Source organism: Prionailurus bengalensis, chromosome D2 (assembly GCF_016509475.1).
Source record: "Prionailurus bengalensis isolate Pbe53 chromosome D2, Fcat_Pben_1.1_paternal_pri, whole genome shotgun sequence".
NCBI classification, from domain to species: Eukaryota; Metazoa; Chordata; class Mammalia; order Carnivora; family Felidae; genus Prionailurus; species Prionailurus bengalensis.
In genome coordinates, this window is record NC_057351.1 from 52,694,641 (window position 1) to 52,721,585 (window position 26,945).

General features: G+C 33.6%; 1 protein-coding gene across 4 annotated transcripts in view; it reads left to right on the top strand.

Annotated features, from left to right (window-relative positions):
• The window catches only part of EXOC6 (exocyst complex component 6), a 229,178-nt gene that overhangs the window by 77,538 nt on the left and 124,695 nt on the right, over positions 1 to 26,945 (top strand). For all 4 annotated transcript variants that reach the window (XM_043596991.1, XM_043596992.1, XM_043596993.1 and 1 more), the window contains exons 7-12: positions 5,250 to 5,402; positions 6,757 to 6,825; positions 18,401 to 18,484; positions 23,482 to 23,528; positions 23,654 to 23,774; positions 24,825 to 24,896. In XM_043596991.1, coding sequence (XP_043452926.1) covers positions 5,250 to 5,402; positions 6,757 to 6,825; positions 18,401 to 18,484; positions 23,482 to 23,528; positions 23,654 to 23,774; positions 24,825 to 24,896 — 546 coding nt within the window. The remainder of the gene's footprint in view (positions 1 to 5,249; positions 5,403 to 6,756; positions 6,826 to 18,400; positions 18,485 to 23,481; positions 23,529 to 23,653; positions 23,775 to 24,824; positions 24,897 to 26,945) is intronic.

The window sequence follows — 26,945 nt, forward strand, 5'->3', positions numbered from 1 at the left end:
GTATACTTTTCACACTACATTATAATTGCTTAATTTTGTATCCTTAACTAGGCAGTAAGCTTTTTAAGTGATGGGTTATATCCAATTTATTTTTACCTTCCTGGGATCTAGTGCCATGCTCAAATTGAGTCGCACAAAAAGTTATTTTTTTAAAGGATCTTAGAGTTGAGTTTTAGCTTCTTTGGGGAGAATTTTTTATTTTTAAAAATATTTTAAATTTTTTGAGAGAGAGAACGTGGGGGAGGAGCAGAGGAGAAGGAGAGAGAATCTTAAGCGCTACCTCACTCAGTGCAGAGCTTGACATGGGGCTCCATCTCATGACTGTGAGGTCATGACCTGAGCCAAAATCGAGTCAGATGTTTAACTGACTGAGCCACCCAGAGAAAATTTGGTGTCCCCAGAGAAAATTTGTAAGGTGAAAAACAAAACTTGTAGTACTTGTAGTACTACAGTACTTATAGTTTTTTCCCCCTCTTTCTAATGTGAGAGATGAGTCCACTGTGAGTAGAGTGATGTTTAATTAACAATTAAATACCTAAAATTCATAGTCTCAGCTAACACTTTCCATGTTATATTTTCTGGCACACATTTTTATAGTGGAAAACAGGGGACTAAATGGTCGAATAACTTTTGGAAATCTGAGTTAAATTTAAGCATATTTCTTCAGTTATGAATTCTAAATCTCTTGAAAAGGGATACAGTATATAATGTTTATTTAACTTAAATGAGTATAGAACCTTTTCTCAAGAAATACTTGTTGATACTGCTAGTTTTGCATACAACACAGTTTGGAAGCAGTGCTTTTAAAAAATGATTTATACTTCTCTGAAAACAGAAAACCCTTGACAAAGTTAGTTTGGACAGCTTGATACTGTAGTTCTTTCCGTGAGGTTGGTTAGTGGATATTTCATAGAGTTGGGATTTTGGCCAAAGAGTGAACCACTCCCTCCCACCAACAGACACACATGCCAGCTCAGGAAGTAAATGGTCCCATGTAACTTTAGGGCTTCAGAAAATTAAACTTTTTTTTTTCACTAGCAATAATCAATTGAAGTTAAGGCAGCATATTTTATGTACTTTCATGCATGTATATCTTTTTAATTTTTCTGGTATTTTAGATTTTATGTGGCTGGTTTTTCACTTAAGAAAGAATTAGTGGGAATTCTTTTGTAAAACTGACAATATTCCAAACCAAAGGTCATTAAAATAGTTGAATCATTATTTAACTTGACTCATTGAAATGAAGAGGAATATACTCTTTGGTAATTCATATAAAGCTAACTCTAGGATGAGAACCAAAGTCTAAGCAATGGAACTGTTAGACATGGACTTTAAAGTTAGCATAGTCAAAGCACTATAAGACAAGATTAAGAATTTTGGCAGATCAGTTAAAACCATAAAGCAAACCATCTGTAAATTCAGAACTGAAAATATATGAACATATTAAGAACTCAGTGTATAGTTGGCAGAACAGCTTAGACACAGCTAAAGAGAGAATTAATTAACCAGAAGGTAGGTCAGAGGAAGTTATCCAAATTGAAGCTCAGAGAAACAGAAGGATAGAAAATAAAGAGTTTAAAGACATATGAGATAAGATGGAAGAGTTTAACATATGTGTAATTATAGTCCCAAAAGGGAAGAAAGAGAGATGGACATAAACAATATGGATAGACCTTGAAGCCATGGATTCAAAAAGTGTTGTGAATTCTAAGTGGGAGAAATACCATACTTAGGCATAGAATAGTAAAATGTTAGAAAAGTAAAGAAGAAAAATCTTAAAAGCAGCCAGAGGGGAAAATCTGTTATCTTTAAAAGAGCAGTAATAATACTAATTTATAGCTGACTTCTCAGCAGAATCAATGGAAACCAAAAGACAGTGAGCTAATACATCTGAAGTGCTAACAAATCTTATCTGTCAACCTAGAATTGTTTACCCACCAAAAAATGTCTTTTAGAAATGGACGTGAAATGGGAGCACCTGGCTGGCTCAGTTAGTATGACGTGTGACGCATCTTGGTACACATGACCTTGGGATCATGAATCCGAGCCCCATGTTGGGGTTAGAGTTTACTTAAAAAAAAAAAAGAAAGAAAGAAAGAAAGAAAGAAAGAAAGAAAGAAAGAAAGAAAGAAAGAAAGAAAGAAATTGGGGATAGAGTTTACTTAAAAAAAAAAGAAATTGAGATGAAATGGAGATATTTTTCAGATAAACAATACCTAGAGAATTTATTTCTAGCACACCTACATAAAAGAAATACTATTTTCAGACAGAAAATGATCCCAGTTAAAAACCCAGAGATGTTACAGGTAAACAGGACAACTATCTTGGGTAAAATTGCATATATTATATTGGCTGTGTAAAACAAAAACATAGGATTTACATATTTATAGAAACTATTTTATGACAACTATTTTGCTGGCATGTTGGTTTTGGACCCACACTACCTCTAAATCATGACTTGCACAAGGATAATACCTTTCCCTCTCACATACCTGTATTGTATTTACTTTGATATGATTCAGCTATTATCAACTCTTACCTTTGCCCCTTTATTTAAAATAGTGCAAGACAACAACCACATATAAGTTAGAAGGAGAATTGATATGGGTTTGAAAATTTCTATTAAGTTATTCTGCTTATAGGAGACATACCTTACATGTAAACATATAGAGAGGTTGAAAGCAAAGGGATGGAAAAGATACCTCATGCAAACATCAATTAAAAAAACTGATGTGTGTGTATTAATATCAAAGCAGCCTTTAAAACAAAATTATTAGAAGAAAGAAGAACACTTCATAGTGATAAAAAGATTCAGTTAATCAAGAAAATAAACAGTTCTAAATTTTTTCCCATAATAATGTAGTCTCAAAATATATAAAGCAAAAATTTGTATGTATTAATATCAAAGCAGGCTTGAAGACAAAATTATTAGTAGAAGAAAGAGGAACATTTCATAGAGATAAAAAGATTCAGTTCATCAAGAAAATAATTCTAAATTTGTTCCCACAATAAAATAAAATTTATAAAGCAAAAATTGTCAGAATTAAAAGAAATCGACAACTTGATCATAATGGGAGATATTAATAATACACTTCTCTCAGTAAATGCTAGAACAGTAGACAAAATTAATAAAGATACAGTCCTTTCAAATAATATGATTAACAACACTGACCTAATTGACATATGTCAGTATATTGCATGATTTCAGAATATACATTTTTTTAAAGAACGTTTACCAAAATTGATTACATTCTGGTTCATGGAGCAAATGTCAGGAAATTTAAAAGGATTGAAATGATAGTATGTTCTCTGACCATATTGGAATTATTCCAGAAATCAGAAAAAATAGGTAAGTAGAAAATCTCTGTAGGTTTGGAAATTAAGAAGTAAAATTCTAAATAATCCATAGATCAAAGAAGAAACTCAATTTAAACCAGAAAATATTTTGAATTGTAACGAAAGTATGACATATCAAAACTTGTAGGGTGCAGCAAAAGTCACATTTAAGGGAAATTTATAGCCTTATATTTATGAATTAGGAAAGAAAGGCTGAAATCAGTGACATAAATATTCATCTCAAGGAGTTAGAGAAACAATAAACAAATTAAATTCAAAGAAAATAGAAGGATATGACCCAAACAGCACAGGTAACAAAAACAAAACAAGTGGGTTTATACCAAACTAAAAAGCTTCTACACATCAAAGGAAGCAATTAACAAACAGTATGAAAAGACAATCCACAAAATGGGAGAAAATAGTTGCAAACTGTAGGTCTGATTAGGGATTAATTTCCACAATATATAAGGACTACATAAAACTCAATAGCAAGAAACCGTAATGACCTGATTTAAAAATCAGCTAGGGGGAGCGCCTGGGTGGCTCAGTTGGTTCAGAGGGGGACTTGGGCTCAGGTCATGATCTCATGGTTTGAGGTCAAACCAGTTTGAGTTCGAGCCCCACATTGGGCTTTGTATTGACCGCTCAGAGCCTGGAGCCTGCTTCAGATTCTGTATCTCCCTCTCTGTCCCTTCCCCACTCTCACTCTGTCTCTCTCTCTCAAAAATAGAGATTAAAGAAAAAAAATTTTTTTTATATCAGCTAGGGATTTGGATAGACATTGCTCCAAAGAAGACATACAGGTTGCCAGCAGGTATATGAAAAAATGCTCAATATCACTAACCATTAGGGAAATGCAAATCAAAATCACTGTGGGATATATCACCTCCCCCTCTCATGATTGCTGTTATCAAGCAAAAGACAACTAATGTTGGCAGGTGTGTGGAGAAATCAGAGCCTTGCATACTGTTGAGGAAATGCAAAATAGTATAGTTGCTATTTTGAGGAGGTTCCTCAAAAAGTTATTAAATTTTTTTTAATGTTTATTTTTGAGAGAGAGAGACAGAGCATGAGTGAGGGAAGGGCAGAGAGAGGGGGAGTCAAAAAGTTAAAAATAGAACTACAGTATGATCCAGCAATCCTAGATAGATATCAATCCAAACGAATTGAAATCAGAATCTTGAGAGAGATTAGCACTTCCCATGCTTATTGCATCATTGTTCACAATATCCAAGATACGGAAATAATACAGATGTCCATTGACAGATGAGTGGATTAAGAAAATGTGGTATATATGTATAGTGGTATGTGGTATATGGTCTTTAAAAAGGAAATTGTGACGTATCTAAAATAGTCAAATTCATAGTCTCACAGAGTGGAATAGTGGTTGCCAGGAACTGGGGCAAAGAGGAAATGAATTACTCATCAGCAAACCTAAAGTTTCAGTTAGGCAAGATGAATAAGCTCTTGAGGTCTGCTGTATAACCTTGTACCTATAGTCAGCAATGTATTAATATATTAATATTAGTATGTGTAAATGCATATACACTTAAAAATTTGTTAAGAGTAAATTTCATGTTAAGTACACTTACCACAGTAAAATAAAATTAAAAAAAAGAAAATGGAAGGAAATAATCAAGAATAGAAATCAACATAAGAGAAAACAAAATACATTAGGGAGGATCAACAAAGCCAAAAATTGGTTCTTAGTATTTTCAAATAATATTGATAAACCCTGGCACAACTGTCCAGAAAGAAGACTGAGAACATAAATCATGAATAAAAAATGAGACATTACTCTAAATCCTTTACCCAAGCCCATTAAAAAGATGGGAAAATATGAACAAATTCTTGAACTGATTTTGATCATAATAATTGTTGTAATAATCTGAATTTTTCTTTTTCCAATATAGGCACAACAGCAGAAAACCTTCAGTGTTGCTTTGCAGAAGCAAAATCGTGTACAATTTGGGAAGAATATGCACTTCAATGATAGAATTCCAGAAGAAAGGAATGAAGTTGAATTGAAACGTGCATTTGAGGAAGAGGATGAAAATGAAGAAGAGGTGACAGGAGTTCCTTCCTTTTTCCCTCCTTCTCTCCCTCCCTCTTCTTCTTCCCTTTCTTTATTTTTTTTTTTCCATGAATTTCTTCTTTTCAGTTGTTATGTACATCTTTGTGACTGTCAGTCTTCCTATGTGCAAATTGAATTTATGTAGATCAGTTTGTAATGAGCTATTAGAGCAATGTGTCATCTGAAATAATAGACTGCATAATTGACAGAGAAACAGGATATATTCTAGATTACATTTGTAAGCCATAGGTAGTTGAACCTGGGTGTTCTGCCATAATTAGCAGTAAAATTGTAAATGTAATGATTTTTTTTTGTAGTGATCACTCATTTTAATTATCTGTGGCAAACTTTTAATTTCATGATGGCTTGACCTTGCTGTTTAGACTAATTCTGGAAAGCCCACCTTCCCCCACCCCCCATTAGTGCTGAGATATTACAGAATGGTTCTAATATGATTAAAGTTTTTTAATTCTTGAAAAAGTTTTATGTCTAGAAAACTTGAAATTATTCTTAAATATTCACTTTCTTTCATCCTCTGTATCCAAATTTATTCCTAATCTTACTCTGTACACAAAGTCTTCAGTTGAGCCTACTTTCTGTCTTTTCCTTTGAATGTTTTTTGAATTTAGTTAATACCATGAGGAGGCTGTTAAGTTTTGCTCTGTCATTGAGATTTTAAATTCTGTTTCTAAGGTCCTAGTCAGGGCATAGTAGAACTTTTAATTAACTGATAAACCATATGAATGTATGCCCATGGTCTTCTCTGTGCTTTGAAAACAACTGAATGTTCAGTATGTATGTTTCTACTATATGCCTGAAGATGAGTGAGACTATATGCATTTATGTGTGTGTTTCTCCATGTATGTGTGTATGTACACACATGTATTTGTATGTATATGCATATGTTGTGGAGTCTGATATTGTACTGAATACAGACAAATAAACTGCCTAAGACAGTTTAATGTCTTCTTAATGTGGAATTAGTGAGTCCTGATTAGTCTCTGGAAATTAAATAAATGGTTTTGAAATTTACTTTTTTGTTCTTTCTTAATCAGTATTCAGAGAATCTCTATATTCTCTCCTCCCAAGCATGTTAGTGATATACAGTCTCTGTCCTTTAATCACCTTATAATCTAAAATACTCAACAATGATGATTAATACATAAAGAATGAACTATTGAATAAAAGCCAAGACAATTAAAAGGCATTGTGTTAATACTATGTGATTTTTATAGTTGATAAATGTTATAACATGAAGTCTATGAGTCTCCTTGTCTATCTTTAACTTAACATTATCCAACAGTAAGCTAGTAGTTTGATATTTAAAATGTGGTTTTATTTCTCAGGTCTTAACTGTTCAGGATCTGGTTGATTTTTCTCCTGTTTACCGATGTTTACACATTTATTCTGTTTTGGTGAGTATCTTTTGTATATGTATAGTGTGTGTGTCTGTGTATATGTGCACATATGTATGTATATACACATAAATATTTGTATAATAAGAAAGACATGTACACATTTTAGGCCTGCTTTTCTGAAGGCTTACCATAAATTCAATGAGTTGTAAATCTTCATGCATAAATATTTGTGAAATATTCCCTGCAAGTAAAGCACTTACTTTTTTCTATAAATTATCATAATCTGCTTTCAAGTGATATACCACTTCATGTAGAAGAACCTTAACAATATACTTTCATTTCACCCTTCTTATATTTGTGCTAGTGTTGCATCATAATTATTTTAAAATATATTGCTTCTACATATGTTTACTTCTTCAACATTATATTCATTTTTGATTAAACAATTATTCTTTGGAAAAATAATAGCATTATTGGGGCGCCCGAGTGCCTCAGTCAGTTAAGCATCGACTCTTGGTTTTGGCTCAGGTCACAATATCACAGTTCTTGAATTCAAGCCTGTTTGGGATACTATCTCTCTCTCTCTCTCCTGTCCTGCTCATGCTGTCTCTCCCTCTCTAAATAAATAAATAAGCTAATTCCAGAACATTTCATTATCAAAGAAAGAAACCTCTTACCCATTAATAATCACTCCTCATTCTCCCCTCCCTCAGCCCCTGGCAACCACGCATGTACTTTCTATCTCTATAGATTTGCTTCTTCTGGATATTTCATATAAATAGAGTCATAGTAAATGTGGGTTTTTGTGTCTTGGCTTCTTTCACATAGTTGGAAGTTTAGGTTATTGATTGAGATCTTTTTTGTTTTCTAATACAGACATTTACAGCTATAAATTTCCTTCTAACCACTGCTTTAGCTGCATTCCATGAGTTTTTGTATGTTTTTTTGTTTCCATTCATCTCAAAATATTTTCTAATTTCTTGTTATTTGTTCTTTAACCCAACAGGTAGTTAAGGGTGTGTTGTTTCATTTCCATATGTTTGTGAATTTCCCAAAAGTTCTTCTGTTACCAATTCCAAATTTTATCTCACTGTGGTCAGAGACCATACTTTGTATGACTTCAGGTCTTTTAAATTTATGGAGGCTTGTTTTATGGCCTAACATATGGTTTATCTTGGAGAATGTTCCATGTGCATCTGAGAAGAATGTGTATCTGGCTGTTGTTGTGGTGTGTTGTAGACATCTGTTAGGTCTAGTTGATTTAATACTGTTACTCAAATCTTCTTTCCTTGTTGGTCTTCTGCCTATTTGTTATTGAAAGTGGTAATATTGAAGTCTCCAATCGTAACTGTTGAATTATCTATTTTTCCTTTAGTTTTGCCACTTTTCATTCATGTATTTTTGAGGCTTTGTTTTTAGGTGAATGTATATTTATAATTATTATATCTTCATGATGGATTAACCTTAGTTCATTATGAAATGTCATTCTTTGTGTATTTTTTTTGGCTTATGGTCTATTTTGGCTGATACTAGTATAGCCACTCTAACTCTTTTGGTTACTATTGGCATGGTATATTTTTCCATCCTTTTATTTTCAATTTCTTTGTGTTTTAGAATCTAAAGTATGTCTCTTATAGATAGCATATAGATGAATTTTTAAAAATCCAGTCTGCCTATTTCTGCCTTTTGATTGGAGTGTTTAATTCATTTGCTTTTATTTCATTTCATTTCATTTTAATTTAATTTAATTTTTAATTTTATTTTAGTGTTTATTCATTTTTGGAGAGACAGACACAGAGAATAAGTGGAGAAGTGGCAGAGAGAGAGGGAGACACAGAATCTGAAGCGGGCTCCAGGCTCTGAGCTATCAGCACAGAGCCCGACACAGGGCTCGAACTCATGAACTGTGAGATCATGACCTGAGCCAAAGTCGGATGCTTAACCAACTGAGCCACCCAGGAGCCCCATAGTTCATTTGCGTTGAATGTGATCACTGATAAGATCAAATTTGTACCTACCATTTGTTTTAATATATCTTATTTCTTTTTTGTTCTATCCCTCCAATACTTTCTTTTGCATTAAGTAGATGTTTTCTCATGAACCATTTTAATTCTCTTGTCATTTCTTTTAACATATCTAAACATATATATATTAGTAATATAACTACATATATATGTATGTTAATTATATATAAATATATTTAAATATATAAATAAACGTAATATATGATAATTAACATATATATGTACACACATGTAATATATATAGTATTTCCTTAGTGTTTGCCCTGGAGATTATAATTTACATCCTACCTTAAAACAATCTAGTTAGGGGCTCTTGGGTGGCTCAGTCGGTTAGGCATCCGACTTCGGCTCAGGTCATGATCTCACGGTTCGTGGTTTCGAGCCCCGCTTCAGGCTCTGTGCTGGCAGCTCAGAGCCTGGAGCCTGTTTTGGATTCTGTGTCTCCCTCTCTCTCTGCCCCTCCTCTGTTCACGCTCTGTCTCTGTCTCAAAAATAAACATTAAAAAAATTTAAAAAACCAGTCTAGTTCATATTAATCTTCCTCTTTTGTGTTATTATTGAGATACTACTTACATTTTTATACATATAAACCATAATATAACTATTTATTTATACAGTTGTTTTCTGAATCAGAAGAATGGAATTACAAAAATAAAAGTATGTTTATACTGTCTTTATATTTACCTCTATATTACCTTTACTGAGACTTTATTTCTTTATGTTAATTAGAGTTACTGTCATGTCCTTTTATTTTTGCCTCAAGGACTACCTTTTGTATTTCTTTTAGGGAGGTCGACTAGCATCAAATTCTTTCAGTTTTTGTTTATCTGGGAATGTCTTAATTTCTTCTCTGGTTTTTATGAGTAGTTTTTCTAGATATAGAATTTTTGGTCTTTTTCTTTCAGCGCTTAGAATATGTCTATGGAAGGCATTTATATTTAACTATATCTACAGAAGGCATTTATAGGTAAGGAGTTTTGAGGTTTGGATTACTCACTGAAATTGGATTAAGTTAAAATTAAAATAATTGAAAAGGAATGGTAATTATGTTAATTAGAGCAAATAGCATTATCTTCATTAGTTAGCTTAATTTTTTCTTTTAGCTCTCTAGTAAAAGCAGGACCAACTCTGTACTTATGAGCCAATATAAAAGTGATAAGCACAATATCAATCTAAATGTATTGTTTTACAAATTAGTGATGTTTCAAGTGTGTTGAGCATTCTTGAATAGACCTATAAAATTTTTTTTCTTGGTAAAGCTGTAATAAATTATAGTATCATTTTTGTTTTGTTTTTAAAGTTTACTATTTTGAGAGAGAGCATGCATGCATGTGCATGATTGGGGGACAAATAAAAGGAGAGGGAGAGAGAGAATCTCAAGCAGGCTCCATGCTTACAGCACAAACTCAGGAGCCATGAGGTCATGACTGGTGCTGAAACCAAGAGTCAGATGCTTAACCAACTGAGCCACCCAGGCACCCCTAAATTATACTATTGTGTAAAAACAATCATACTTTTAGTCTATTCTATGATGAAATAATTTTTCAAATGTGTGTGTGATTATAAAATACTTTAACTGCTTAGATTCTTTTCAAATTTAGTGTTTTATGTTTTATAATATCAGGTAGTAGTATATACATTTACCCACATTTATAACCTGAGAGAGAGGATAGGTTCCATCAAGATTACATTGATTACATTGATATATATAGTAACATTGAAAAATTGGCTTCCAAGGGTGCCTGGGTGGTTCAGTCGGTTGAGCATCCAACTTCAGCTCAGGTCATGAGCTCACGTTTTTTGAGTTTGAGCCCCGCGTTGGGCTCTGTGCTGACAACTTGGAGCCTGGACCCTGTTTCTGATTCTGTGTCTCCCTCTCTCTCTGCTCCTCCCCTGCTCATGCTGTCTCTCTCTCTCTATCAAATATAAATAAACATTAAAAAAAATTAAAAAAAAAAAGAAAAATTGGCTTCCAGTTGTCTGATCTCAAGTTTTTCTTTTTTTTTTCTTTGTTTTGTTTTTAAATTAGATCATATTGGATTCTAATCAAGATGAGGTTCTTAATTATCTCAGTCGTTAAAGTGGCTTGTGTTGTGGTTTGATTCTTTAAAAACTCCTTTCAAATTAGATTTTTTTTTTCCCTATAGGTTTTTGGTCTTAGTGGAGAAGAATGATTTTTTGCTTTGATAATGCTTAATTTTTCTGTCTTACATGGGCCCAGTAAACTGCAGTGAGTGCCAACAGGCACTTCTGTTACTTTGTGTTATCCTTGTTCTAATGTCTGCCTGATCCAGAAGGATAGTGACCATGACAATGTTGTTTATTGTTCTTTCCCTAGTGCCTTTCATTGCATCTGATACTTCATAAAAATTTGCTGAATTAGTAATTGGCTCTTTAATACCACACTAAATGTTAGTAACATTATTTCATATATCTTTATCCTGGTAGCTTATGTCAACAGGCATTAATCTCTGGGAAAGAATATGTCTTTTATACCTTGTGCAAAAAAATATTGAACCAACAGATATTATATGAGGTTTCAGTGTGGCTTTCCTGAGAATGATATGTTGGGTATTAAATTATGTTTCATTTTTCATGATTTAAAATGAAAGAAACAAAAGCCTAATTAAATTATCAAAATGATCAAAAGTCAGTGGTAGAGAACCAATAGAATGATAGAAAGTTTTAGACTCCAGTCAGCTTTGTGATTATTCATAAAGAATCTGTGAGTCAAATAGCCAAATATTCAAATTAATGAAAAGTCTCAGAATTTATATGTTATTATAATGAACTATTGATTTATAATTTTTGATAACTTACTTTTAGTTCTCTGTATGTTTTTATCTTTTATTTCTTTATATAAAGAATTTATAAATTTAAGAAACCTGCATTTTAAAAGATGTCAGTTTTGACTAATTCAGGCAAGACCTTTTCCCTTTTTTACTGTGTGAGCAAGGTTTTACTGTTCTATAAATGTAAATAAACTTTCATTAGCAAGAAAACTTCTAGTTGGTATATATAGCCAAAAATTGGTAAAAGTAAAATTATGACCAAATTTGGTAAAGCTAATTCCTCTTTATTATTATAATTATTTTCCTTTCATTTGTTATTTCATTCCACTACTTTCTAGTAGTAACTGGGCAAATTACTCTTCTCAGTTGATTTTCTTATTTGCAAAATATGGATAACAATTTATAAAGCTATGTTGGATATTAGAGTAAATAGAAGTAATAAAATGCTTAGCGTAGTGCCCAGTATATAGTAGCACTCAGTAAATGATAAAAGGATTATCGTAGAAGGGTTTCATTAATATGTATGATTTCAAGGACTAGGTGTTTTGGTTGTAAGTCCATTTTAGCCAAAGAACTCTATGTCCAAAATCCTTAAGGTAGCATTGTCCAAGCTCTGTTTGAACAAATGTATGAAAGGAAAATAGGTATACTGGGGGAAAAAAGGTTCTCTTTGGAAAATGCTGCAAATAATAACCACAATATAGCTTATCATTTCTAAGGCTTTGAGAAATCCTAAGAGCTATGTGAATTTCCTTAGCTGGCCATGTTATAAAGTTTGTGTGTACAGGGACCATTTTTCTTAAAATAAGGAATACTGCAAGGTAGTGTGAGAATTGCTGTCCTCAGACTTTAAGTGGTTTTATAGACTTTCCAAAGGGTCCTGGCCTAGAATTTTTAAGGAAAGAATTTTTAGATCCTCCGCTTTTTCCTAAAAATGATCTCTCCGGGAACCTCAGCCCACCTTCTTACTTTTGGTGCTCTGCCCAGATCCCCTTGGATCTCTTTTCATAACAGTAAGAAGTTCCTTAGAGTCCTCAGCCCTGGGGGGAGCACAAATCTTTACACAGCATTGTTACAGTGTTTTTGCACTTTTCAGATGTTCTAGATTGTACATACTGTTTTGTTTTTATAGTTGAGATAAATCAGGGCTTAGAACTTGAGAATATATATTTGGAATACAATGTTAGAACATTTTCTGTACATGTGTTAAGGAGCTTTCACATCAGTGTGCACTAAACTGGGTCATCTGTTCTGTTATCTGCCTGACCGTGTGCCTACACTCTCTCCTTTATTTTCCCAATTTGATGCATACCCTAACTATGATATTTGGTATTTTGAGATGAATTCTGAGTACAAAGCTGTACCGTAATGTAAGATGTCAGTTTTGGTGTGACTGGAGGTACTTGCATCAATAAAAGAACAGGTTACTCCCCTAAAAAAAAAAAATCAAAAACCAAAAAAGAAAAAAAATTCCTCTGCAGTATAATTTATTCTTTAGAGTTTTACTGTGGGATCAAGTTGAAGCCTATCCTCTTCAAGACTTTTTTTGCCTGAATCAAGCACTCTTTTTTTTTTTTTTTTTTTTTTTAAGATTTTGTTATTAATCTTAATGAACCTAGGTGACTCATTTGGTTAAGCGTCTGACTTTGGCTCAGGTCATGATCTTACAGTTTGTGAGTTTGAGCCCCGCACCGGGCTCTCTGCTGTCAGCACAGAGCCCGCTTTGGATCCTCTGTCTCCCTCTCTCTGTGCCTTTCCCCTTCCTCCTCCCCCTACCCTGCTTATGCGCGCGCGCTCTCTCTAAAATAAATAAACATTAAAAAAAAATCTTTAAACATTTTGTTATTTTTAAATAATCTCTACACCCAGCGTGGGCCTGGAACTCACAACCCTGAGATCAAGAGTCACATGCTCCACTGACTGAGCTGTTTAGGGACTCTGAATCTGGCATTCTTGATTGGCTTCCTCTCATGTCCTTCCTTGCTTTCCTCACTTCTGGAACAGTCTCCCTTTTGAATGCTTCCTTATTATATCATTTGGTGTCTATTTATAGAAAAACTACCTAAGATGTTATATTAATTATCTATTGCTGCACTTAACAAACATTTATTATTTTACAGGGTTAGCTATCTGGGAGTGGCTTAGCAGGGCCATTCTGGCCCAAAGTCTCTCATGGGGTTCTAGTCAAGATGTCAGTGAGGGCTGTAGTCTCTCTGAAGGCTTGACAAGGGTTGGGTGATTTGCCTCTGTTATGACTATTGGCAGAAGGCCTCAGTTCCTTGCCACATAGGCTGTCTACAAGGCTGCCTGACAATCCTCATGACATGGCAGCTGGCTTCCCCAGAGTGAGTGATCTGAGGGAGGCTGAAAGGAAAGACATAATGTCCTTAGTAATCTAATATCATAAATGACATACCTTCTGCTATATCCTACTGGTGACATAGATCAACCCCTGGTTGGACTGTGGGATGGGACTACACAAGAGGTCTTTGGGAGCCATCTTGGAGGTTACCACACTAACTTTATAAAAGAAAGACACGTCCATCACTGATACCCATTGTATTGATTCTTCACTGATAACTGCCTTTGTGCATTGTCGTGTAAAAACTTCCAGTGTACCAAATAAGGAAGTCTCCTTTAATGGTTAATTAAGGGAGTGTGTACACATAAGTGTGCCTTTCTTTTCTTGTGCAGAAAAGGATAAACCATGTTAGAAAAAATATATTTTGTCTTGTGGTGGGATATTCTTAGTTCTTTTTATTTTTAATTTTAATGTTTTAATTTTGTTTTTTATTTTTGGGAGAGAGAGTACAAGCAGGAGGAGGGACAGACAGGGAGGGAAACACAGAATCCGAAGCAGTCTCCCGGCTCTGAGCTGTCAGCATGGGGGCTCAAACCCATGAGCAGTGAGATCATGACCTGAGCAGAAGTCGGACACTCAACCGACTGAGCCACCCAGGCGCCCTGGGATATTCTTAGTTCTGACACATGGTAGGTGGGAATAATGACCAATTTTCATTTAAGGTCCTGATCTCTTTTGTTCTCCAGCTGTTGACAGTGAATATATTGCTTTTTAAGAGGGAGTATTGTGAGAGTACAGAAGCAAGAACATAGGAAAATTTGAATGTAAAACTGACATATGTGTTTAAATATAGACAGTGCTTTTGGCTAATCTTAATACTCATCCCTAGGATGTGTCATTTGCTGTAAAGAAAAACAGCCAAAATAATATGAGTTAGTGAAGTGGAATCTTTTAAATATAACTGGAGTATTTTCTGGGGCTGCTAAAGTTTTGAAGTTACATTGACTAACCCATTCTTTCATATTCATGTAAGTTGTGATTCAGAAAAACTGTTAAAAGCCATTTGCCAAATTGTGATATTTTTGACTTCATATTAAAATAAAATAAAAACTGGCTGCTAGACTGATTAGTTTCTACCATATCTAACAAAATTAATGTGTCATACCTGACTTTTATACTTGGTTTTTTTTATTTCCAAAATTGAACATCAAAATTTTATGTATGTCCACATATTTACTGAAGGCATATTGATTTTTTTTAATCATACTCCTCCTTTTGTAAGTAACTTACAATTGTATCTGTATATTACATTGCATTATTATAAATTTGGTAATGAGAAACAGCATTTAAGTAATGAAAAGTGATTTATTACCTTGCTTTTTAAGGTACATGAATGGATAAAACAATCACCTTGGATTTAAATAATCTTAATCTTGACTAGTTTTATAATTTATTTCTCAGTGGTTTTCATAATATTATATCCCATAGTGCATACTAACATTTATTTCAGTCAAAACATGAAGTCAGATTTTTTTTTCTGTGATACTAATACACTTGCCTTATTTAACAGTTTGATTGTGAGGACTGCCCTTGCTAATTGGGTCTTAGGGTGGGTATTTTATCAGTAAATTAAATACACTAAATCTGTAGTTCAGAGTTTTTAGCTGAAAAGTATGTTGTTAGGTGCAAAAAAAGGAAAGCCCCATTCATCATATTAAGAAACTAATTTCCAATAAAAATTTAGGTTTTGTTTTATTAATTATCTAAAATTATAATATACTTAGATTGTATTGATCAGTTCTTTATTAATTGTAATGATAATTCAACCTAGAAGGAAAAAGCTACCTTAACACCTAAATCTTTATGGTCTCAGGAATAAAATAAAAATACAAACATACTACACTAGAAAATATAGTATTAGAGAGGTGCCTGGCTCAGTCAGTAGAGCATGTGACTCCTGATCTCGAGGTCATGAGTTCGAGCCCCACATTAGGGGTAGAGTTTACTTAAAAAAAAATACACAGTATTAGAAAAAAACACATTAAATTAGAAAATATCTATAAGGGTGGTAGTCTGAAAATATTAATTAAAAAAGAAAAAGGAAAACTGTAATTTATTTCTAAATATTAAGGAAGAGCATGTTCATATATTTTTTAAATGATTATAGATAACCATTGGATATATTTAAATGAGGATGTAATAGTTTTATTTATAGTATACTTGAAATTGCATCCTTTATATTTACTTAAACTCATAATGGAGGGGCGCCTGGGTGGCTCAGTTGGTTAAGTGTCCAACTTCGGCTCAGGTCATGATCTCGCGGTCTGTGGGTTCGAGCCCCTCATCGGGCTCTGTGCTGACAGCTCAGAGCCTGGAGCCTGTTTCAGATTCTATGCCTCCCTCTTCCTCTGACCCTCCCCTGTTCATGCTCTCTCTCTCTCTGTCTCAAAAATAAATAAATGTTAAAAAAAAATAAAAAAAAATAAATAAACTCATAATGGAAAAAATTTAGTTACTAAAATAAAAACTGTGTGAGGGGGACCATAGTTTTTTTTGAAATTATTTTAATTCTTTGAGTACAAAAATACTGGGAGAGCTGCCCTAGGGGTTACCTAGGTAAACTTATTTTTTGCATTGTGAGTTTAGTTTTTGTAGCATTAAGAAAAGGCATTTTCTGGGGTGCCTGGGTGGCTTAGTTGGTTAAGTGTCTGACCTCAGCTCAGGTCATGATCTCGTGGTTTGTGAGTTCGAACCCTGCATCAGGCTCTGTGATGACAGCTTAGAGCCTGGAGCCTGCTTCAGATTCTGTGTCTCCCTCTCTGCCCCTCCTCTGCTCACACTCTCTCAAAAATAAACATTAAAAAAAAAACTTTAAAAGTCATTTTTTTGGATAAGTACTTAACTAGTAAAACTATCAAAAATTTTTTTCAGTGAAAATATGAGTTTTGATTTTTTTTTCCCTAGTAATTTTTTTTTTCTTTTGGATTCTGTTTGGAGTCTTGAGTAAGGGAATGGGTTCCTAGTCCTTTCTTCTCACTCTGGATGGATTCTCCTTTTAAGCAGAGAGGAAGACAAAAGAAATGGATATATCATTTCAATCATTCATTCATTCATTCAACAAATAGCAATTGATTGCCTTCCATGCACCAAATGTTGTGCTAAGTAATAAGGATACAATGGCGAACTGGTTGGACAGGACCATATTCTAAAAGACTGGAGTCAGGTAGTAAAGATAGATCTCTCTTATCCAGTATGGTAACTATTAGCTGTATGTGGCTATTTAAATTTAAATTAATTAAAATTAAACGAAGTTAAAATTCAGAGTCTCAGTAATATTAGCCACATTGAAGTGCTCAGTGGCCATATCTGTCTCATGGCTACCACAGAAGACAGTGCAGATATGGAAAATGTTCATTGTCACAGAAAGTGCTATTAGACAATGGACCAATAGACTGCTAATTAAGAAGTTATGGCACAGGGGCACCTGGGTGGCTCAGTCGGTTGAGCATTTGACTCTTGGTTTCAGCTCAGGTCATGATCTCATGGTCATGGGATGGAGCACTGCGTCAGGCTTTGTGCTAGGAGTGGACCATGCTTGAGATTCTCTCTCTCCCTCTCCCTCTGCCCTCCCCCCCTTGCACATGCTCCTCTTTCTCTCTCTCTCTCTCAAAAAAAAAAAGTTATAACACAGTTGATAAGTGCAGTGATATGGATATACAGATTACTATGGGATAACACGGATAATAGCAAGCCTCAGGAAGTTGAGGAAGGCTTTCTAAAGGAAGTGAGCTCTATAGTGAGTCCTGAAGGATAAATATAAGTCATATAGAGAAACAACTGGGAAGCACTTTTCAAGAGTAGCTTGTACAAAAGTCTGGAAGTGAAAAGAAAATGCTATATTGAATATACTGAGATGAGGCAGGAAATGGAAGAAGGTGCCAGATCATGTAGAGTCTTATACTTTATTTTCAGAAGTTGAGACTTTACAGCCAATTTCTTTATTTAGTTCTCCTCACTGACAGCCATATTTTGAGTTAGTCAGAAATCTATAAAACCTTAGTGATAAGTTGGGCAACTGTTAAATTGTTTGAATTTACATTTAGTCTTCCTAAATGTCATGATAACAAACAAGGTTTCTCTTTTTGAACTATAAAGTCAAAAATTTATTCCTGACATCACTATGAAATACCATTTCAGTTATATTCCATTTGTTAGAAAATTTAAAATGAGGGGCGCCTGGGTGGCTCAGTCGGTTAAGCGTCCGACTTCAGCTCAGGTCATGATCTCGTGGTTTGTGAGTTCAAGCCCCACATCGGGCTCTGTGCTATCAGAGCCTGCTTCAGATTCTGTCTCTCCATCTCTTGGCCCCTCCCCTGCTCATGCTCTGTGTCTGTCTCTCAATAATAAATAAACGTTAAAAAAATTTAAAAAAAATTTAAATGATTCTTAGTGGTAAAGAAGTTATCTATTTTGTAGTATGTTTATGTTTCATTACTCTGCTGATTTTATTTTAGGGTGATGAGGAAACATTTGAAAATTATTACCGAAAACAAAGGAAGAAACAAGCAAGACTGGTATTGCAGCCCCAGTCAAATATGGTAAGTTATGTGAACATTTTGAATTGGTTATATTGTCACTTTTTACCTCTTACCCTGCCTTAATTTCTTCAGAGCATGTATCATTATTCATTCAACAACAAATATTTATTGAATATCTACCATTTCCAATAATTGGTTTAGGTGCTAAGGGTATAGCAGTGAACAAAACAGGTAAGTCCCTTCTCTCATGAGCTTACATTCTATTAGAGATAGATAGTAAACAAATAAAATAGTGAATAAATAAAAAGAGAAATAAGAAGATATATAAAGTATCAGGGAGTGATAGTTTCTGACAATATGGTAGACTATGTACTTGGATTAATTGTTCTACTGACAAAACAACTAAAGATGCTGGATAAAACATTTAAACATTTTAAAAATTATTTTTAACTGCCCTGAGGATTTGGTAGAAAAGTATAGTTAGGAGAAAAACTAAGTGAATATGGAATTGCTCTGTATGGAATTGCACTTGTGATAATTATAGGACTAGATGTGTTTGTGAAAACAGTGCATGAAAAAGTGAGTTTTATTGCACGTAATTTATACAGTGTATTCCACTATAGAACAAATAAAACAGGGAAACCTAAATGAAGGCAGAAATCCAGATAGGTTTAATTAAGCACTAATTGTGGCTTTTATCGTAGAGGCATCTGTTGAATGGGAAAGCATGAATTTTGAGGACATGGGAGTACAGAGAGCCACCCAAAGTAGCTGATAAGAGGTTGTCTCCCTTGTGAAGCTAAGACTCCAAAGAATTAGAGCCTCATTATTAGGATGACCTAGAGATAACAAACATCTGGGGGCACCTGGCTGGCTCACTCAGTAGGGTATGTGACTCTTGATCTTGGGGTCATGGGTTTGAGCCCCACATTGGAAGTAGAGATTACTTAAAAAAAACAAATGGACACAATGTTATATATTTTAAAAATCTAGCAAAACCTCTCTGTTGTTTCCTCCACACACTGTAAGGACATTGCTTATCTTAAATGTTGGTGCTGAAGGAACAAGGCGAAAAAAGATCTCTGAGAACACATAACAAGTGGATTCTCACATGTGTTTGCCACACAGATTTATTCTACTTGGATAATTGAAAAAAATCTCAGGTTGAAAATTTAGTTTGAAGTATTTCTATGCTGATATTGCCAGTAGAAGCAAATGCAGATCTCTGAACTTTCATATCATAATTTCAAGGAAAATTAGCAAATCACAGTCAAAAATAATTATAAAACAACTGAGAATCATTAAAGATATTGGCAACAGAGGGACTCCTGGGTGGCTCAGTTAGTTGTGTCTGACTCTTGATTTCAGCTCAGGTCATGGTACCGTAGTTGTGGGGTCAAGCCCTGCATTGGGCTCTGTGCTGACTGTGGAGCCTGGTTAAGATTCTCTCTCTCCTTCTGCCCTTCTCCCCTGCTTGTGCTCTCTCTGGAAAAAAAAAAAATATATATATATATGTGTGTGTGTGTGTGTGTGTGTGTGTGTGTGTGTGTATACATAAATGTATAATGTAGGCAACAGAAATAAATCCTAATAAGAGACTTTTAGTGTTTGAATTGTTAGCCATTTATTTTTATTTATTTATTTTTATTTATTTTGGGAGAGAGAGGGAGAGAGAGAGAATCCCAAGCGGGCTCCACACTGTCAGTGCAGAGCCTGAGTTCAAACTCATGAACTGTGAGTAACTGTGAATTTAATGCAAATTAAAACTACAGTGAGATACCACTATCTACCTACTAGACTGACTAAGATGAAAAAGATTTATGATAGATGCCCCAAATTATTAGCCATTTAATATAGTAATTATTGAATATATTTAAATAAAAAGCAAGCTTGCTGATATAAATAGGGAACAAGAAACTGTAAATACTTACCAAAATGAAGAAAAATCAAGTGGAATACCTAGAAATTGAAGATCTACTAATCAAAATTAAAAATTATATCAATAGGTTTAGCAGTTGATGAATTCTTAGTTGATTTGAAGAGATTACTTTGAAAGCCTCACAGAGAGATGAGAGGATAAAAATACAGAAGAGAGACAGAGGGGATACAGAGAGCAAGTCTAACATATCTAGTTGGAATTTCAGAAAGAGAAGCTAGAAATAGACAGAAGAGTATTTGAGGGCATAATGGCTGAGAAGTTTCCAGTATGGACAAGAACTATAAACTTTTACAGAGTCATATCCAAGGAATCCTGAGTAAGTTAAGTAAAAAGAAATACATTCTGAGAGATCTTATAGTGAAATCGCAGACCATAAAGAGAAAATAGAAGACCTGAAAAATAGTATCAGCTAACTTTAGTTCATTGACATTTATTGAATACTCCTCCCCAAATAGCAGAATGCGCATGCTTTTCAAATGCACATAGAAGGTTTACCAAGGTAGATCAAATGCTGGGCTATAAAATAAATCTCAGGAAATATAAAAGACTTGAAATCTTTTGACTACAAGATAATTAAATTATCCATATGCAAAAAAATACTTTTACCTCAATCAGCAATTCAAGAAATGGACCCAAATGCAAGAGATGAAACTTTAAAACTTTTAGAAAAAAAATAAAGGGTAAAATCTTTGTGACCATCGGTTAGGCAGTATTTTCTTAAGTGAGATACCTAAAGCATAAACCATAAGGTAAAGAAATTGTTAAATTGAACATTAAAATGAAGAACTACTCTTCAAAAGGCATTGCCAAGTAGGTGAAAAGACAAGACACAGATGGAGAGAAAATATTTGTAAAACTCATGTCTAACAAAGGGCTTATATTCAGAATATAAAAGAATTTGTATAACTATAAATAATTAAAGCCAAACTAATGGATAAAAGATCCAAGTAGACATTTGTCTAGATATACAAATGAGAAATAAGCACATGAAAAGATGTTCAATATCAATGTTTCATCAGGGAAATGCAAATTAAAACCACAGTGAGATACCACTACATACTTACTAGACTAGCTAAAATTAAAAAGATTGATCATAGCAAATGCTGGTGAGATGTGGAGCATCTGGAACCCTCATGCACTTCGGGTGGGTATAAAAACTAGGGTGCCGCTTTGGAAAATAGTCTGGCAATTTGTTACAATGTTAAGCATGTACTTATGCTACAACCCAGCCATCTTACTCCTAGGTTTTTACCCATGAGAAATAAAAACAGTGGCATATTTTAAATGCTAAAGGAAAATAACTGTCAACCTAGGATTCTATATCCAGTGAAACAAAGGCAAAGATAGACATTTTCAGACAAAGAAGAGGAGAGTTTGTTACTAAGACACCCTTACTAAGGAAATTCTAAAGAATCTACTTCAGGCAAAAGGAAAGTGGTGCCAAATGGAAGATATGAGATGCTGGAAGGGATGAATAGCAAAGAAAGTATAAATATGTGGGTGAATCTATGTCAACCATAGAAAATAATGTTAATAAAATATTATGGACTTTAAAACAAGATAAAATTAAAATACACAACAAAAACATAAATGTGAGGTAGGAGTTAATGAAATGAAACTATACCACAGTTTTCTGAATTGTCCAGAAGAGTAAAAATATTGATTGATTTTAGGGTTTGATTATTTAAGTATGCATAATGCAATTTCTGGGGTAACCAGTAAAAGAGTGGAAACAAAATATATACTTTCATATAATATTAAAAAATCTAGAATGATAAAAAATAAAATATTCATGTCTTAGTGTTGATAAAAAATAATTGAAACCTATAAGCACTTGATAACATCGACTCAAAATATTTAATACAAGATTGCCAAAACTAAAAGGATAAATGGGAAATCTGTAGTGGATTTTGAAGCATGTCTCAGTATCTTATACACCAAATAGATAAAATATCAATAAGAATATACAACATGCTTAACAGGCTTGTTCTAATAAACCATATAGAAGCCTGTTTCAACAACTGTAGAAACCTCTTCTTTTCAAGCACACATGGCGTATTATAAAATGTGACTAATATACTATCTAATAAAACAAGTATCCAGAAATATCAAACATCTGGTCTCATGTAGATTCCATTCTCTCTGATCATATTTTATTTTATGTATTTATTTAAAAAAATTTTTTTAACGTGTATTTATTAATTGAGAGACAGAGAGACACGGAGCATGAGCAGGGGAGGGATAGAGAGAGGGGGAGACACAGAATCAGAAGCAGGCCCCAGGCTCTGAGCTGTCAGCACAGAGCCTGACGCGGGGCTCGAACTCACACACTGCGAGATCATGACCTGGGCTAAAGTTGTTTGTTCAACTGACTGAGCCACCCAGGCGCCCCATCTCTGATCATAGTATTTTAAAGCTGAAAGGTAAAACTATTTCTTTCCCCACAACCTGAAAAAAAACCCCAGATGTTTGAAAAATTTTTTTAGATGTTTGAAAATTTTGATCACATTTATGAAATATGCAAAATACAGCATTTGAACGTAATTAAAATAATGAAATATTTCATGTAATTAACTTCTAAGAATGAAGTTCAAATGGTCAAATATTTTCCTGTATACCTTTTGTTAAAATTATTAACACGCAATTGTAGATCATTTTTAAGGAGTTTGACTTTTATTGTGAATCAGATATAAAGTCATTGGAAGGTTTTTAGTGGAAGATATAATGATCTGATTACTCTTTGAAAAGTATCATCCTGGCAGGTATCTGGAGAATAGACTGAAGGGAGCAAGCCTGAAAGCTGGGGAGATTAGGTAGGAGAATGATATAATAGCCCGAGTGAGAAATTATGGTGGCTTGAACTAGCTTACTGTGAAGAAGGTTTTGAAGTTATATTTACTTTTTAACTTGTTTATTGTCTTTCTCTTTTTGAATGCAAGTTACATGAGGGTAAGGGCTTTTTGCTTTTTACCAGTGTAACCCTGATACCTTAAAAATGTATGCAGCATATAGTAGACCCTCAATAAATATTTGTTAATAAATATTGTAGTGACTTGGAACTTACTTTTATGTTACTGGTATTTATTGGTTTAAATTGATTTTTATTTTTCATTTAAAGCATGAAACAGTTGATGGCTATAGAAGATATTTCACTCAAATTGTAGGGTATGTATCTAAAATGGAGATAAATATTATTTTTATATTATGTTAAATGTCAGAACTGCTTGTTTTCTGTTTGGGTTTTAATTTTTTTTTTTAACACATGCTATGTTGGTAATTACTGTTTTTAGGTTCTTTGTGGTGGAAGATCACATTTTACATGTGACCCAAGGATTAGTAACCAGGGCATACACTGATGAACTTTGGAACATGGCCCTCTCAAAGATAATTGCTGTCCTTAGAGCTCATTCAGTAAGTCAGCCAAATTATGTTACTAAGTTTTTAATTCAGTTACTTCAGGAACTTCTGAAATGCATGATGTCAGAAGAAAACCGTACCTCCATCATTCTGCATTTTTGGTAGCAGCTCAGATTTGGAGCAGTAATGTTAGGCTTTTGTCTGGTTATACTGGGTTGTAATTTTGCAACTGACTGGGGCTTCCCAAGACATTTTTAGTCCAGCATTAATAGAAAATGAAGAATTAAGCTGGTCTCATTAGTCTCAACTGACCTCTTCATTAGATCACTGAAAAGCACCGTGAAGAAAGGGTTTTTAATTATCATTCCAAATTCTTTGTTTCCAAAATAAACTCCACCATTAAAACTCAATAGAACTTGTTCTTCGATGTTTATAATTTGTTTGCAGTAATATAATTACAGATTTCTTAAAAATATGCAATTGTCAAAATTTAAATCATTTGAAATAATGAACTTCTATGTAATGGGAAATTTTTTTATGCATTAAAGTAAAATGATCAAATATTTGCATAATACACCTTTTGTGGAAATAATACACTAGTACTATAAAGACTGTTGAAACTAATAATTGCTTATTGTAGATGTTTTCTCAAGACAGTTTTAGTAGCTTACCTTCAATAAAATCTCCCCATACTTAAAATTTTGTAATTACTTATAATTTTATTGTTAGGAATAGAGATTGAAAATATTTTAAAGGATTATTAGCTTATATAGTATTTAGATTGTAAATATACATTTTTTATTTATCAGGAATGTAGATTCTTTATACACTTATTTGTCCAATGAACTATAACTTTTTCTAACATATTAAAGAATAATTATGTTATGGTCTTTCCCTAAGAATTTTTACTGAATACAGGAAGCCAGCCATGGATTTAACTAATAATCAAGATTTTAAATTTATTATAAGCCTGGCATATTAAAGGAAAATGTTTCAGGTTTTATTTGTTTTCTGGTTTATATTGTTTTCTGGTTATATTTTATTTGACTCTGGTTTATATTTGTTTTCTTTGTTTGTATTTCCACCCCTCCACCTCTACCCCAGTCTTATTGTACTGATCCTGATCTTGTTCTGGAGCTGAAGAATCTCATTGTATTATTTGCAGATACTTTGCAGGTGGGTGATAATATAACATTCAATTTATGACTATTTGAGCACTTAAAGATATATAAAATACAGATCATGCTCATTTATTTTATTATGGATTAGTGGTGGTAAATTAGTAGTAACCAGATGTTTGCTTATGTATTGGTATTCCCTATTACCCAAGACTTTTCATTCTTCCCCCCTTCCTGATTATGAACCCTGGACAGAACTCAGGGAATATTATCATCTTTTAAAATGTTGATTATTCAGAGAGAATAGATAAAGTATTTCTTTTTTAGATAAATTATTTTCGTAGTTAAAGAAAAAAAAAGTCCATGTAGTGAAAAGAACCCTGAACTAGAAATTAGAAGATAAAGGGGCACCTGGGTGGCTCAGTCAGTTGGGCATCCGACTTTGGCTCAGGTCATGATCTCATGGTTCATGGATTCGAGCCCTGCGTCGGGCTCTGTGCTGACAGCTCAGAGCCTGGAGCCTGCTAAGGATTCTGTGTCTTCTCTCTTTGCCCCTCCCCTACTCGTGCTCTGTCTCTCTCAAAAAGTAAATAAACATTTAAAAAAATTAGAAATTAGAAGATATAAGCACTGCCTTAGGAAGTCACACATGACCCTGAGTTTATATTTTGCCCCTACTATTGACTAATTATATGTTTATAGGTTTTCTAAACTTTAGATCCTCATTTGTGAAAATCGGGTTATTACTAGTTTTCAGGATTGTTTTAAGTGTGATAATAAATATGAAAACATAGTTTGAATTAAAAAAAAAAAGAAAACATATAGTTTGAAAGCTGTTTTCATTCATTTCCTTCCTAATTTTAGGTGTACTATGACAATGACCAAATCACTTTACTTCTTTGTGTCTTGTTTTTTTTTCTTTTTAAAAATGAGGTTTAAACTGAATTGTCTCAAAACTCAATGCCTTTGTGATTTTCAGCATCAAAGTTTTAGGCTTGTCCCTTTTACTTGATCACGGATGGGCAAGAATTGATTGCATTTTGTTTTCATGTTTAAACTTAAGGGATTTTTATGGTTGGAATAACATTTCCTGAAATATAGATTGGCATTTTCCAAAGTGTGATAATAGATGTTACTTTAAAAGGAGTTCTGTGGTCAAAACATTTGGGAAATAAGTGAAGTAAAACAGACTTCTCCACTAATAGCCTCTTCAGAGCAAATTTATACCATATGATTCCAAAAGGAAGGTGCTTATGCAGCATTTTCCCAATATATTTGAGCTTTGAATCTTTTTCCGCCATATGACATCTTGTAGGTATAGAGCTTCATGTAATATGTTTTAGGAAGTGCTAATTTAAACTATTTGCTTCATCATTAGAGTTTTTCCATCCTAGAATAGTAGTTGTCTACTTTGTTCTTAAACTGAAGAAGATTCTACAAGTTCCTTTAGTAAATTGTTTTATTGTCTTATATCTTTATTAATTTGTATGCCTTATACTGTAACACCAGGATAATGTGGATTTTTTGTTTTCGTAAATTTTGTGACAAATATACCTGTAATGTTGTTGATTTCTTTGCAAAAAAAAAAAACTTGGTAAGTTTTAGTGGAGACCACCTTAATTTTTTTAGGTCTAGCTCTAAGTAACTTGAGGGAGTTTTGCTATCCTTAATGACTTAAAGCATTGCTACTTAAAGCATGGTGGGAATACCACTCACTGGTCTGGAAATGTTACTAGTCCACAAATTATTTATTATGGATCCATAACATAAAGGAGCTTCTGTCCGAATGTAAATCAACTACATTACTAAGTACAAAATTTAGCTTAGTTGGCATATATTTTGTAACAAGAATTTCTCTATGTAGGTTAGCCTCATTCATTTATATTCTGGTGCAAGCTCCTTATCTCTTGGTAAGCCATAACAAACTGTTCTTGAACTGGCACTTTGAGTACAACTGAATCTAGAAAATTTCTATGGTTCCAAGGATTTCTCTAGAGAATCAAAGAAGAGTAATAGACAATATTCAGGTAATAGAGGCATTAGAAAGTAACAGTGATAGGTGTATAAGCCCTTGTAAGCATACCTTTCTAATCTTACTGCTTTGAAA